Raw genomic sequence first — 13,143 nt, forward strand, 5'->3', positions numbered from 1 at the left:
AATACTGAACCATGAGGTGACCTTTCTGGGTTCTGTCTAAAGGATTGTACAATCCTGTGTGATTACAGGTACGCGAGTAGGCTAGCCAGTCAGTAGCAAATTATCATTCCGTAGACTAGTAGGGTATCAGCTTATATTCCAAACCTATGTTATAAGCCCCATATTCACCTAGTTTCCTCGTTCAGCAAAAGGTACAAGGCAGACGGTCGAAAAAATGCAACATGTAGACTCGTTAGTCTCTATCTCCCAATACTCCGGAACTTGCTTAAGTGGGCGTTGAGCTCTCTCATATACATCATTGGAGGGAAGAGACAAGAAATGGCCATACGATGATGCTACAACATACTGGTTAGATATACTTGAAATTGGATTAAACCAGCCAAAACCAGAGCAAAAGCAATAAAGTCCTGTTCGTCTCATTAAGCAACGCTGAAGGAGTTTGCGGTGCCTTCTACAAATTTTTTAGCCCCCTTGAACCATCTCTTGTCACCAGCTTGAGCTTTCAGGAGGTAGAGCTTCCCGTTGGAAACCGTCCCGACAATAAGCTGATGCTTGCCTCCTTCATCGCCATCAGCAGTTCTGGTAAGAACTGAGATACTGTAATACTGCTTTCCGTTAATGGTAGGTGCTGAGGACTCCAAAATGGCAGCGGTAGCCACAGCATTAGGATCGAAACCTCCCTGTCAAACGCAAAACATTCAGGGCACAGAATCAACTGAAAGGATGCGCAACACTGTACACAAGATGTCCTATAAATCCTATAAATCAAACGTTCCCTTACCTCGGACTGTGTCTTGCCGGAGTAAGCTTGCTTTCCAAGCAAATAGGAAACCTGCAATCAAACAGTCGTCGACGTTAAACCAAGTTTTCCAAATATATATAATGGCGTAAAATGAGACGTATTTGGATGCTCACGGATTCTAAGAACTTCTCTGGACTTCCGTAGTCCTTAATGGAGGGCTTATCAGCGGGGAGAACCATTACAGTAACATTGCTGTTGGCATCAAAATTGTCTTCATATCTTAAGACAGTCCCCGGAAATTCTTTCTCCTTACTGGGATTCCACTTAGAAGGGATGTTTAACTTGAAACCGTCGCCAGCTACAGGAGTAAACCCGGTGTCTTTCTTTGGAGCACCAAAAATGTTGGCTATTAACAACAAAAGTAGGTAGCATTAAGCCTCTAAGTTTGATTCTCTATTGAATAGCAGCAGCAGATAATAGTGAAGAACTTGGAAGAATACACCAAAACAAAAGCAAATTATAGTGTGGAACTTGAAAGAATACAGCAAAACAGAATGTAGACGTAGACTTATCTTATATCTTATATACAACAATGGAAGTGATTTAACGTATGGACTCTCCAGATCCTTCCGCAGGAAGCTAACAGTAGCAAATATCGTCAAATGATTTACATCGACTAAAATAATTAATTGCAGAACTGTGGCATTAAGCAACGCCGCCAAGTCGAATCACTTTTCATTCCAGAAAATCATACCAGCAAGTGACCTATGGAATGACGGTACAATGTGCCCTGATAGAACCGTTTCTTTACAGTAATTAAGCGAAATTTTATATCTGGTCATCAAGAGATAAGACGCAAAATCATCCTCCAAATATGATCTCTAGCGTCCAGCATTGTATAAATCACGAGATTAAGATGTAGAGCAGAAGAACGTGACGTGTATCTAAAAGCTCCAACCACGTACATGTAGCTGCTTCACTATACGTTCTGTAACCTTCATGTACTTCAAGGAAAGGGAGACCAGAGCATTCATGGACCTCATAAGAAATAAGTCATAGAGATCATACAAGAGACAACACAAAACAGACAGAGAGGAAAAAAGATAAGGGAACAGACGGACACACAAACACAGAAGTTGATAGTACCTGCTTCGCCATAAGCAGCTTCAGCGGGTGAGACGCGAGAAGAGACGGCAACGGCAGCTACTAGAAGGGAGAGAGCGTTCCTTCGAGTGACAGCGGCGGAGCAGGAAGACGAAGATATATTGTCGCCCTCGGGTTTCTGAGCACGGCAAACGAGAGCCTTGGAGGGAGCAGCTCGGACGACAACAGCACTGCCGTTGGAGGGGAGGGGGGATCCGGCGAGGGAGGAGGAACGGGACGAAGCCAGGTTGGCGAAGGTGAAGCTAGCGGAGGTCGAAGTAGCTGAGGCTGCAGCCATGGCTGCTTTCGTTCTCCCTCTTCTGTATCTTTGTGTCGCCTTGCCCACTCACCCCTTTTCCTCGTTGATGCTTGAACTCTTCCGAGAGCCTAAACGAAGAAGAAGATGATGACGTGGAATTACGTCCTTTCACTATTATTCATTTCCCATTTCCAGAGAGAACTTTCGTCGCTGGATAAGAGCCGCTTTAGACTCATTGGTTATCGACTCGCCAGGTCATCTTCGTTTTCGGTTTGTCCCCAACGCATGGAAAATGATATTTCTTCGGTTTTCTATAATCTCTTATCCACTCACGTTTTCTAGAATCTAAAAATAATGTGCGTTGGATTAGGGAAACGGACGATCACAAGACGCTGATCTAATCTTTTTTTTTTTTAATGCACTTTCCATTTCTCTAAGGTAATAGGTAATTACAGCACCATTCCAAGAAGGGGGGGTGCAGCTGGCTACAGCCAAGAAACAAAGAGCTCAAGCCATATTTCCTAATTTCTTATAGCACAGTTTGAACACCCAATGAGTGGATTTCAAAGTTCCGAGCACTAGAGAAACCTCAGCCTTTAGCTGATCTTCAGTCAGGAGCCGATAGGCCTTTTGAAAAACAGTGTTGTTCCTTTCTTGCCAAATGATTTTCAAGATCACAGTAGACAAAGGTATAACCAATCGCCAGGTAACGTCATCCAATGATCCATGGTCTCCAAAAAAAACAGTAGCAAAGCCAAAGTCAAATCTGAGATTGAGTCCTTTCAGCCATTTCCTCATTCTATGCCACAGTGGTTGAATTACAGGGCATTCCCAAAAAAGATGCTTCTCATCTTCTTCGTGTCTCTTGCAGAGGGGACATAGAGGGGAAATAGAGAATCTTTTGTACAGCCTTGATCTAAGCGGGAAATTCCTGAGTAATAATCTCCATCTGAAGCAATTCAGACGATACGATGGTGTGATATGCCAGACCTTGCGGATCCTCCTTTGCCAGGTGCAGAGTGATGCATGTGGACAATGTTTCCGCCATTTCTCACTCAGAGTTAAAGCAATTGCTGGGGATGGTGGAGCATGATCCTTTCTGTCACGGCATTTTATCAGTTGTTTGTCAGTGGAGCTTGTTAATGCTAATAGTGGGGGGCAAGGGCAGACAAAGGAAGATGTGGGCCAATCCTGTCTCAGACAGGTAAATATTCTGTTCAGCCATAAAACCTCATTCTCCAAGAACCCAAATTTGGTCTTGATGTCCTCCAATGTTAGCCATCTGTTCTGATCAGGCATCCATAGTTGAGTCCAGAATTTGAGCCCTTTAATTGACATTGACTTGGCGAGCGTGCGGTTAGCTAAAATGGGGGCCGCTGGGGGGTCAAATGCGAAGGGGTTATACCAGATTGATGAGGCTAGGGAATAGTCGCCTTTCCGACTAAACTTAGTAGACCAAGAAGCTTGCGACACTATTAATTGCCAACTCTTGACAAGTGCTTGGGTTGTAGGAGACTGAGGAAGCTTGATAGGGTCCTGATAGCAGCACACAATGTCTTGCCAGGCTGCCTCCGCCCATCTCTGTCCTGAGCCTTCTATCCATGAGGTAAGGATGGTAGACCACGGTTGCCCTTGATTCATCCTGAGAACCAGTTTGAAGGTGAGTCTATTGGCTTTATCCATCAAAGGCTCAATCCCTGCACCACCTTCATCTCTCCTGGTAGTTACATAATCCCAACCAATTTGGGATATGCTGGTACCATTAGGCTTTCTCCATAGAAACTGTCTTAACAGCTTCTCGATTAGGCCCCAAGATGCTTTACTGAAGGAAAACAAGGATGCCATGCAAACTGTCAGAGAAGAGAGAACATTCTTGATGACCGTGAGCTTCCCAGCCAATGTGAGGGGGGCACTAAACCACTTAGAGACCTTCTCCTGAATTTTACCCCCATACCATTGAAATCTTTGCCGTGTTGTCAAACCAACACCAATCGGTGCTCCTAAATATCTTACCACTTCGCCAGGACTGATCACCTTGAAGCCATAACCAAGCATCCAGTCCTCGGGTCCCTCCAAGTTAAGGGGGAGAAGCTCAGTCTTACTCCTGTTTATGATGGATGATGACAGCAGAGCAAACTCATTGAAGGTGTCCATAAGGGCATCAAACTGACTCTTTCTCCGCGGTCGCAAGGGATGAGCTATCATCTGCCAAAAACTGTGAAGGTGAGCAAGTGCCATCTGGCAATGGCATGCCTTTAATAACCCCTTCTTGGACTTTCTTATCAATTGCACGGAGCAGTGGATCTATGATTAATGCAAACAGAAGTGGAGCAACCGGACAGCCTTGCCTAATGGATCTCTTAAGAGGAAAGGGCATGGTTAAGTTACCATTGATGCTGATGCCTGCTGTAGCATTCGTGAAGAGTGATGTAATCAACCTGATAAAGGTTGGCCCGAATTTTAAGGCCTCAAGAACCTTTCTGATGAACACCCAATTGACTCTGTCATAGGCTTTGTCTAAGTCGATGTTGACTAAGACAAAATCTGAACTATGAGCAAGGGCCATGTCAATTGAAAGAACTAGATTTAATACAACATCTTGTATTTTCCTGCCACTAACAAAACCATATTGTCTGACATGGACAATTCTTCCCAATAGGCTCTTGATCCTAAGAGCCAGTGTTTTAGACATCACCTTGTAGGTGAAATTCAGCATAGATAATGGTCGCCAGCTGGAGGGTTTAGTGCGAGCAGGAGACTTGGGAACCAGTTTGATTAACCCCTGGTTGGCCTCTCTGAGCATACAGCCAGTCTTCCTGATGTAGTTCATCATATTCACCATATCTTGCCCACAGATTTCCCAGATTTTATGAAAAAGTTCAGTTGGGAGACCATCAGGTCCCGGTGCCTTCCTAGTTTTCATGCAAGACACTGCAAAGTGAACTTCCTCCTGCGTAAAGGGACGGTCCAACAGTAATGCTTCTTCAGTAGGAATAGGAGAAATTAATCCTTCTAGAAAGCTGCTTACCTTTGTATTATAGTCATTCAGCAAATCAGGCTCTGTGCTGACAATGGAGGCTAGATGCTTTTCAAGGATTCTAGCTATTGTGTGCTCATCTGTATGCATGTTCCCTTCTTCATCTTCCATAGCAGCGATCGCCTCCTTCCTTTGCTTGGCTTTGAGAGACCTGAGGAAAAAGGAGTTGGGGGCGTCTCTGTATACCTCCCATTGACCCCTCAGGAGTACCTTCGCAGTCTGCACTGCATACTGTTCTTGAGCCTTCAAGTATATCTCTACTTTCAACAGAGTTTGAGCAAAGGAGTCGTTAGGGCACTTGGTTATTACACTGAGAAGCTGTTCCCGTACCTTAACAGCCCTTTCACCTTCTCGCCTCCTCCTAGATGCCAGTCTCCTCCCGTGATCCTTTGCCACCTTAGTCACAGTAGACAGACATCTTTGCCTTCTAAAATTTGGAGGAAGATCCGGATCTCTTGCCTTGTTCCAAGCCTGCTCCACTTTCTGTAGGAAATATTTATCCTCTAGGAAGGATACATTGAGGCGAAATGGGGGAGGGCCCCCTTGCGTCCTCCCTGTGATGACAACGCGACATGCAATTAGAATAGGCAAATGATCTGATGAAGTATTTTCCATAATTGTGTGGTAGGTAATTCTACCACACAACCACCAGGCACCCTGAGAAGCATAGAACCGATCAAGCCGACTCACTCGCCAGGTTTCTCCCATGTATTGGTTATGCCATGTGTACGGGATGCATGTAGTGCCTAGAGCCAGGCAGGCAACATCCTTTAATTCACAGCTGAGCTCGAGCATTTGCCATGCATCAATCTCTTCTTGAAGCATGCACCTTGAACCATGTGAGCGGTCTGTAGGAAGGCAAGTCATGTTCCAGTCTCCTGCAATCAATGCAGGGTGTTCATTCAGAAGATCTTTGAGCATACACCAGAGTTTGGCCCTTTGCACCGAGATATTGGCTGCGTATACATAAATAAGCAGGATATCTTCACCCCAACAATCCACCTGGGCCGCTACAGCTGAACCATCTCCTATCTTCCATGCAAAGCGTGGTTTAAGCATATCTTGAACCAGGAGGATCGTGCCCCCTTTGCCTCTTCCCCTGAGATCCCAAAATACTGAGTACCCTTCAATAACAAAGTCTGTTATTGCCTCTTCATCCATTTTAACCTCTTGCAAGGCTAAAGCATGAGGCTTATATCTCTTGACTATTCCAAAGCATATATGTTTATGGAGATTAGACCAAAGGCCCCTGACATTCCAGGACATCATTTTAATCCTGGGGGACCATCTCGAGTGCTCAGGCCACGACATCAGGGGCGTCCACGAGCTCATGATCCCCAATAGGAGCATAGTAATTTTCTATCAACCATTGGCTGTCGAGCAAGATGTTTGATTGACACCTTACCAGGGTTCTTGACTGCATTGCTCTTTTTCCCCTGAGTTTTGGGAGGTATGTTCTCCTTGTCGCTTGATGGGCAGCCCTGGTTGCTCTTCTGGGCTTGAGCACTAGGTGCATTTGTCTTCTCCTTCGAACTCTCTTTGTTCGTCTGCAGGGTCTGTGCAGATTCAGATTCCTTATGTTTGCCTTTTTCTTTTGCCACCCTATTGTTTCCTTCAGCAGAACCTGACGCGGGCTGTTACGAGCTTTCTGCAGGGTTATTGCAAGTTTCTTTTTTCCCCTCATCACCTTTCCCACTTTCCATTCGCTGCGGACATGCCTTTGCAAAGTGTCCACTGGCATGACACAAATAGCAAGAGTCAGGAAATGGAGAGAATTTGAGGCGGAGAGCAATCTCCATACCTGAAGTATCCTATAGTTGCAAGTATTCCGGGGGGTCAACACGACGATCCCATAACACACAAAAACGATGATCCTTGTGTAGCAACCCCCATGTATTGGTGACGGTTGGGGTATAGAGCACTTTGCCAAGGGTCGATGCAATCGTTGCAAGTTCACCATCCAGCCAGGGCGGCAAATCCAGCACAGATACCCAAACAGGGCACTCGTGGAGCAAGACACCTTCATGAGAGAAAGTTGAAGACCAAGGAATGGTATATACCAAGTTACCGCGATAGCCAACTGAGGAGGCTAGGAGCCAATCACGTTCAATCTTTGAGGCAAGAATAACAAGATAAAAACCTTTCCCAACAAAACGGAACTGCAGCAATGTTGCTTTGCTCTGATAAGTACCTTCAAACCAGCGTGCAAATTCTTCTTCCACTGGTGGGCGACCCAGAAAATGCAGGTAGGCAACTATAGTAAGCAGGTCAGCGTACCTCTGTCGTACCTTGTCAAGCGGGAGGGTGATGGCCGCTTTGTGTACTCTAGCGCCTTCCTGCATCTGGGCTTTGCATTCAGCGCTACGCCATGATTGATCCAGGCGGAGAGTCCTCTCCACTTCAGCCATGTCCAAGGCATTCGATTTCAGAGCCTGTCGATAATCAGGCTTTAGTTGTGTGTGCTCAACCTGCACGTCTTCTGTTCTCTTTCTCTTGGCTGTATTCTCTAGCATGCATGTCGGGGGGGAACGTGTCTCATCAATGGGCCATGATGAGACCGCCGTCTCGTCAGGAGTATTGTAGTGCAAGGCCAGTTCTAGAGCGTTCACTCGAGTTGGGGTTGGGTTCTACCTTCAGACTAATCTAATCTTACTACTATATTATTTTCTCTCTAGGATCAAAAAGTCTGAAAACTTGTTTCTTTTTTCAAACCTTCTTTTTTCAATCGAAACCCCCTCCCCTCCCCTCTTTTTCATTTGTAATCTCTTATTTTCTCTTCTCCCTCCCTTTTTTCCCCCTCCTCTCTCTCTCTCTCTCTCACTTATAATCTCTCTCATTTTTCCCCCCCTCCCCTCTCACTCATATGTAGGGCCTAGGTTCTCTCTCTCTCTCTCTCTCTCTCTCTCTCTCTCTCTCTCTCTCTCTCTCTCTCTCTCTCCTTTAATCAAATCAAAAGTTTCTCTATTTCTCTCTCTCTTAGATTAACCTTTTTTTAAAGTTTTTAAAACATAGTTTTTCACACCTTGAGAATGAGATAGAAGAAGAGAGAGAAAGGAAGAAAGAAGAAGAAGAATGATAAAAAGGAGAGAAGAGGGGGAAAGAGGAAAGAGAATAATCTTTTTTAAATTAACATTTTTATTCTCCCCTCCCTCTCTCTCTCATGTGTAGGGCCTAGGTTTTCTCTCTCTTGATTAAATTCAACTTTTTAATTTAAATTTTTTATTAAAATAAAATTATATATATATATACACACACAAAGAGCAAAAAAGAAAGAAAAGAAGACGGAGGGAGAGAAAGAGCAAACAAAGAGAAAGAGAATTATAGAGAGAGGAAATATACAATTTAAGAGAGAGAGAGAGAGAGAGGGAGGAAAAGAAAATTTTCACTACTCCTTTTTTCAATCAAAACCCCCTCCCCTCCCCTCTTTCTCACTTGTAATCTCTCATTTTCTCTTCCCCCTCCCTTTTTTCATTAAAGTCTCCCTCTCCCCCCCCCCCCCCCCCCTAAATTTTTAAAATTAAAACCCCCTCCCCTCTCTCACTTATAATCTCTCTCTTTTGTTTCCCCCTCCCCCTCTCTCTCTCATATGTAAGGCCTTGGTTCTCTCTCTCTCTCTCTCTCTCTCTCTCTCTCTCTCTCTCTCATTTAATCAAATTAAACTTCTTTTTAAATCAAATTTTTTTTTCTCTCTCTCTCTCATTAAACTTTTTTTAATATAGTTTTTCATAAACTTTGAGAGGGGGATAGAAGAAAAGAGAGAGGAGAAAAAAAAGAAGAAGAATGATTTTAAAAATGGGAGAGGAGGGGGGAAAAGAAGAAAGAGAATAGTCTTTTTTAAATAAACATTATTCTTCTCCCCCTCTCCCCTCTCTCTCATGTGTTGGGCCTAGATTTTTTCTCTCTCTCTTAATTAGATTAAACTTTTAAATTTAATTTTTTAATTAAAATAAGGATACACACATACACACAAAATAGCAAAAAAGAAAGAAGACGAGATGAAGGGAGAGAGAGTGAACAGAGAGAAAGAGAATTACAAAGAGGAAATATACAATTTAAGAGAGAGAGAGAGAGAGAGAGAGAGAGAGAGAGAGAGAGGAAAAATAAAAAGGAAAAGAGAAGAGAGAGGGGGAGAAGAAAATGGGAGGGAGACATAGAGAGAAGAAAATGAGAGAGAAAATAATAAGAAGAAGAGAGAATTTAAACACAGAGAGAGAATTATAGAGAGGAGAAATATAAAATTTAAAAGAAAGAGAAAAGAAAAAAGTAAAGAGAAAAAAAGAAAAAATAAAAAAGAGGAGAGAGAAGGAAAAAAGAGAAGAGAGAAAGAAAGAAATAAAGAGAAGAAGAATAACAAGAAGAAAGAAAAAAAGGCAAAGAGGAAGAGAGATGGGAAAAAACATAAAATAAAAAAAGTTTTTTTTTAATTTAAATATTTTTTGAGAGAGAGATAAAGGAGAGAGAAAAATGAGAGAGGGGGAAAGAGAGAGAGAGAGAGAGAGAGAATATAAAATTTAAAAGAGAGAAAGGGAGAAGAAAAAAAGAAAAATTAGGAGAAATGGACGAAGAAAAAAAGGGGGCGGAGAGAAAGAGAGAGAGAGAGAGGAAAAGAAGATAGAGAATATAAACATAAAGAGAGAGTTATATATAGGGAAAAGATAAAATTTACATACTTTAAGAAAGACTAAGGGAGAAGGGAGGAGAGAAAATGAAAGAAGATGAAGAAGAAAAAGAAGAGAGAGATATATATATAGAAAATTTAAAAAAAAGAGAATAAAGAGAGAGAGAGAGAGAGAAAGAAGAAGAAGAAAAAAAAAAGGAAAAAAGAGGAGAGGGAGAGAGAAGGAAAAGAGAGGAGAGAGAGAGGAGAATAAAAGGAGAGAGAGAGAGAGAGAGAAAACCAGGACATGAGAAAAAAATAAACTAAAATAGAAGCTAGAGCAAGAGACAAAAAGAGTGAACTATATTATTTTCACTATAGGTTCAGAAAGCCCCGAACCTCCACAAGGCTTTCCGAACCTGCTCCCTTTTCCAAACCTCATTTTTTCAATCAAAACCCCCTCTCCTCCCCTCTTTCTCATGTGTAATCTCTCATTTTCTCTTCCCCCTCCCTTTTTTCATTAAAGCCTCCCACTACAAGGATTTGAGCTGGTAGCGATGGCGATTAGCGACGGCGGGTATCGGCGTCGCTATTTACGTCGCTTTTGCAACGCAAATAGCGACGGTCCACAGGGAAAAAAGCGGGCCAAAACCGAGTGCGGCTTTATTTCGCGTTTTCACGTTTTGTGTTTTGAGAGCGAGAGCGAGGGAGAGAGCAACCGTCATGAGAGAAGAAGAGGAATAAGACTTGCCGTCGCCGCCGTTGTTTGCGAAGGAGAGGAGGAGCCTTCATCGCAAAGAGGAGCCATCCCACACTCGTCATATCTCATCTGGTGAGTCTCCCTCTCTCCTTCTTTTGCTTGTTTAAGGTTTAAATCACTTTCTCTTTTGCTTGTTTAGGAGAGGAAATGAGAGAGAAAGAGAGGGAGAGGGAGAGAGAGGGAGAGAAAGAGAAAGAGAGGGAGAGGGAGAGGAAGGGGGAGGAAATGAGAAAGGGAGAGAAAGAGAGGGAGAGGGAGGGAGAGTGCATTTTCTCTCTCCCTCTCCCTTTTGCTTGTTTAAGGTTTAAATCACTTTCTCTTTTGCTTGTTTAGAAGAGGAAATAAGAGAGAGAGAGAGGGAGAGGGAGGGAGAGTGCATTCTCTCTATCGCTCTCCCTTTTGCTTATTTAAGATTAGAATCACTTTCTTTTTTGCTTGTTTAGGAGAGGAAATGAGAGAGAAAGAGAGAAAGAGAGGAAGAGGGAGAGGGAGAGGGAGGGGGAGGAAATAAGAGAGGGAGAGGGAGAGGGAGGGAGAGTGCATTCTCTCTCTCCCTCTCCCTTTTGCTTATTTAAGGTTTAAATCACTTTCTTTTTTGCTTGTTTATGAGAGGAAATGAGAGAGAAAGAGAGAAAGAGAAGGAGAGGGAGAGGGAGAGAGAGGGAGAGAAAGAGAAAGAGAGGGAGAGAGAGGGGGAGGAAATGAGAGAGGGAGAGAAAGAGAAAGAGAGGGAGAGGGAGAGGGAGGGAGAGTGCATTCTCTCTCTCCCTCTCCCTTTTGCTTTTGGAGAGTGTTAGGATATATTGTGAGAGGGAGAGGAAATGCGAGAGAAAGAGAGGGAGAGGGATAGAAAGAGAAAGATAACATATATTGGAACGATAACATATCCATGATTATGGTAATGGTATGCACTTTGCTTTTTTTATGGGTACCATTACATCGACTCCTTAAGAGGGCTAAAAATTAGTCATACACTTTATAAAGTCTAATTAGGAGATTTAAGATGCACGATAATAGACTTATCGATAATGGTATGCAATGTGCTTTGCCATGGGCCACGTACATTGGTGACTCTTTAAGATGGCTTAAAATTGGTCATATTCTTCATAATGTCCAAGTAGGGGATCTAATTGTGATATGCATAATTCATTGTTTTTGTATTAACTTTATAGGCATAACAAATTAGAAATCATGCCAACTAGTCAACGGAAGGACTAAAAGAAAATGATACCCTAGCTAATGGTCAGTCACTATGGTACTTCATCAGAATGAACCCAAAAGTATTGCTATAGAAGAAGAATCCCTTAAATTGAGCATAGGATATTTTTTTCAAATGTTATAACTATGAGTAGAATTGATTGAAACAAATTTTATTACTATAGTTGATAAATTTCATAGATGGTATTAATTTTAATACATGGACCTAGGACAAAAAAACCACATTTCTAAGATGCTTTTTATTGAGACTGATTTATTATTAGACTAAGAGATCGTCAATGATGCTCATAAATGGATTACTTATACTCAAAGCCCTCTAGTGCAGTTGTATAAGTAATCCTAATAGAGCCCCTCTAAGATACATACCAAAGGGGAGCAAGGACTACATAGTAGCATCCTTGCATGAGGAGTTTCCAATGCCAGTCGCAGTAGATAGATTCTCTATGGACTGGATGATGGATTGCATGCGTGCATACATGTCACAAAGACGATCCGACGCACGCAAGGCAATCAAGAGTGGGGCTGCAAAGCCCGAGTGGTTAGATGCAGACGATTGACGCCGACTGAGGGAGGAGGCTACAGATTCTCCAAGACGTTGAAGTCAGCAGCACGAGGCGGCGAGGGCACGACTCGAGGCTGGAGTGGTCCATCATCTTGGGAGTGGCGGCCACAGGACATATTTGGAGGACTTTGTAAGTTTTTTTTTGTTTTGCTTGTTTGTTTTTTTTTAATATTCTTTGTACTGACAATCATGTTTCTAACACTTAGCATTTTGCTTTCTTTGCAGCACTCCATTACAAAAAGCGATCCACAAGGCCTTAAGACTCGATATGCAGAGAGGCATGGTCTCAATGCATTGATCGACCGATTGTATAGACACGACGGCCCTGTAAGTCACTTATCTTTCTTGTTCGTAGTTACCATGAGATATTTGAATGCATTATTGTATGGTGGATTGATGTGTTGTTTCTTTTTCTGCAGAATCCGTTCAATGCTCCTTTGCGGCGGGACGAGCTTTCGGGGGATGAGGATTTGTAGCTTGCCCTTAGATCCTTGGAGCTCACATACCTTTATTTTTTAGTCGCGTGATCTATGTAGACATTTTCTATGTATTAGTGATATCCTGTCATGATTGTACCAATCGCTTTTTATGCGATCATGTATTTATTTCATGTATCAGTTTTATGATTTCAGTATACATTCTTTTTGTTTGCAAGCGCTTTGTATACAGTAGTGCAAAAACTATTTTATATGGCTCTCATACAGCACACAGTGCTATATGTGGCAGGGCAGTTTGCTACCCTGCCACAAAAAAAAAATGTTATCCCTGTTACCGTCGTTATTAGTGTCGCAAATTTACTACTCGCATCGCTATTGCCGTCACCAT

General features: G+C 42.8%; 1 protein-coding gene across 1 annotated transcript; it reads right to left on the bottom strand.

Moving 5' to 3' along the window:
- Nucleotides 1–346: 346 nt before the first annotated feature.
- On the bottom strand, nt 347–2,295 carry LOC148029467 (oxygen-evolving enhancer protein 2, chloroplastic-like). The gene is made up of 4 exons (XM_087688292.1): nt 1,889–2,295; nt 916–1,148; nt 782–832; nt 347–680 (listed from the first exon to the last, which is right to left on the bottom strand). Exons 1-4 carry the CDS (start codon nt 2,181–2,183, stop codon nt 420–422), a joined length of 840 nt encoding a protein of 279 aa, XP_087544418.1. The 5' UTR covers nt 2,184–2,295; the 3' UTR covers nt 347–419.
- Nucleotides 2,296–13,143: the final 10,848 nt, after the last annotated feature.

This window comes from Lygodium microphyllum, chromosome 11 (genome assembly GCF_053477565.2).
Source record: "Lygodium microphyllum isolate KBCC chromosome 11, Lygodium_microphyllum_v1.1.10, whole genome shotgun sequence".
Classification (NCBI taxonomy): domain Eukaryota; kingdom Viridiplantae; phylum Streptophyta; class Polypodiopsida; order Schizaeales; family Lygodiaceae; genus Lygodium; species Lygodium microphyllum.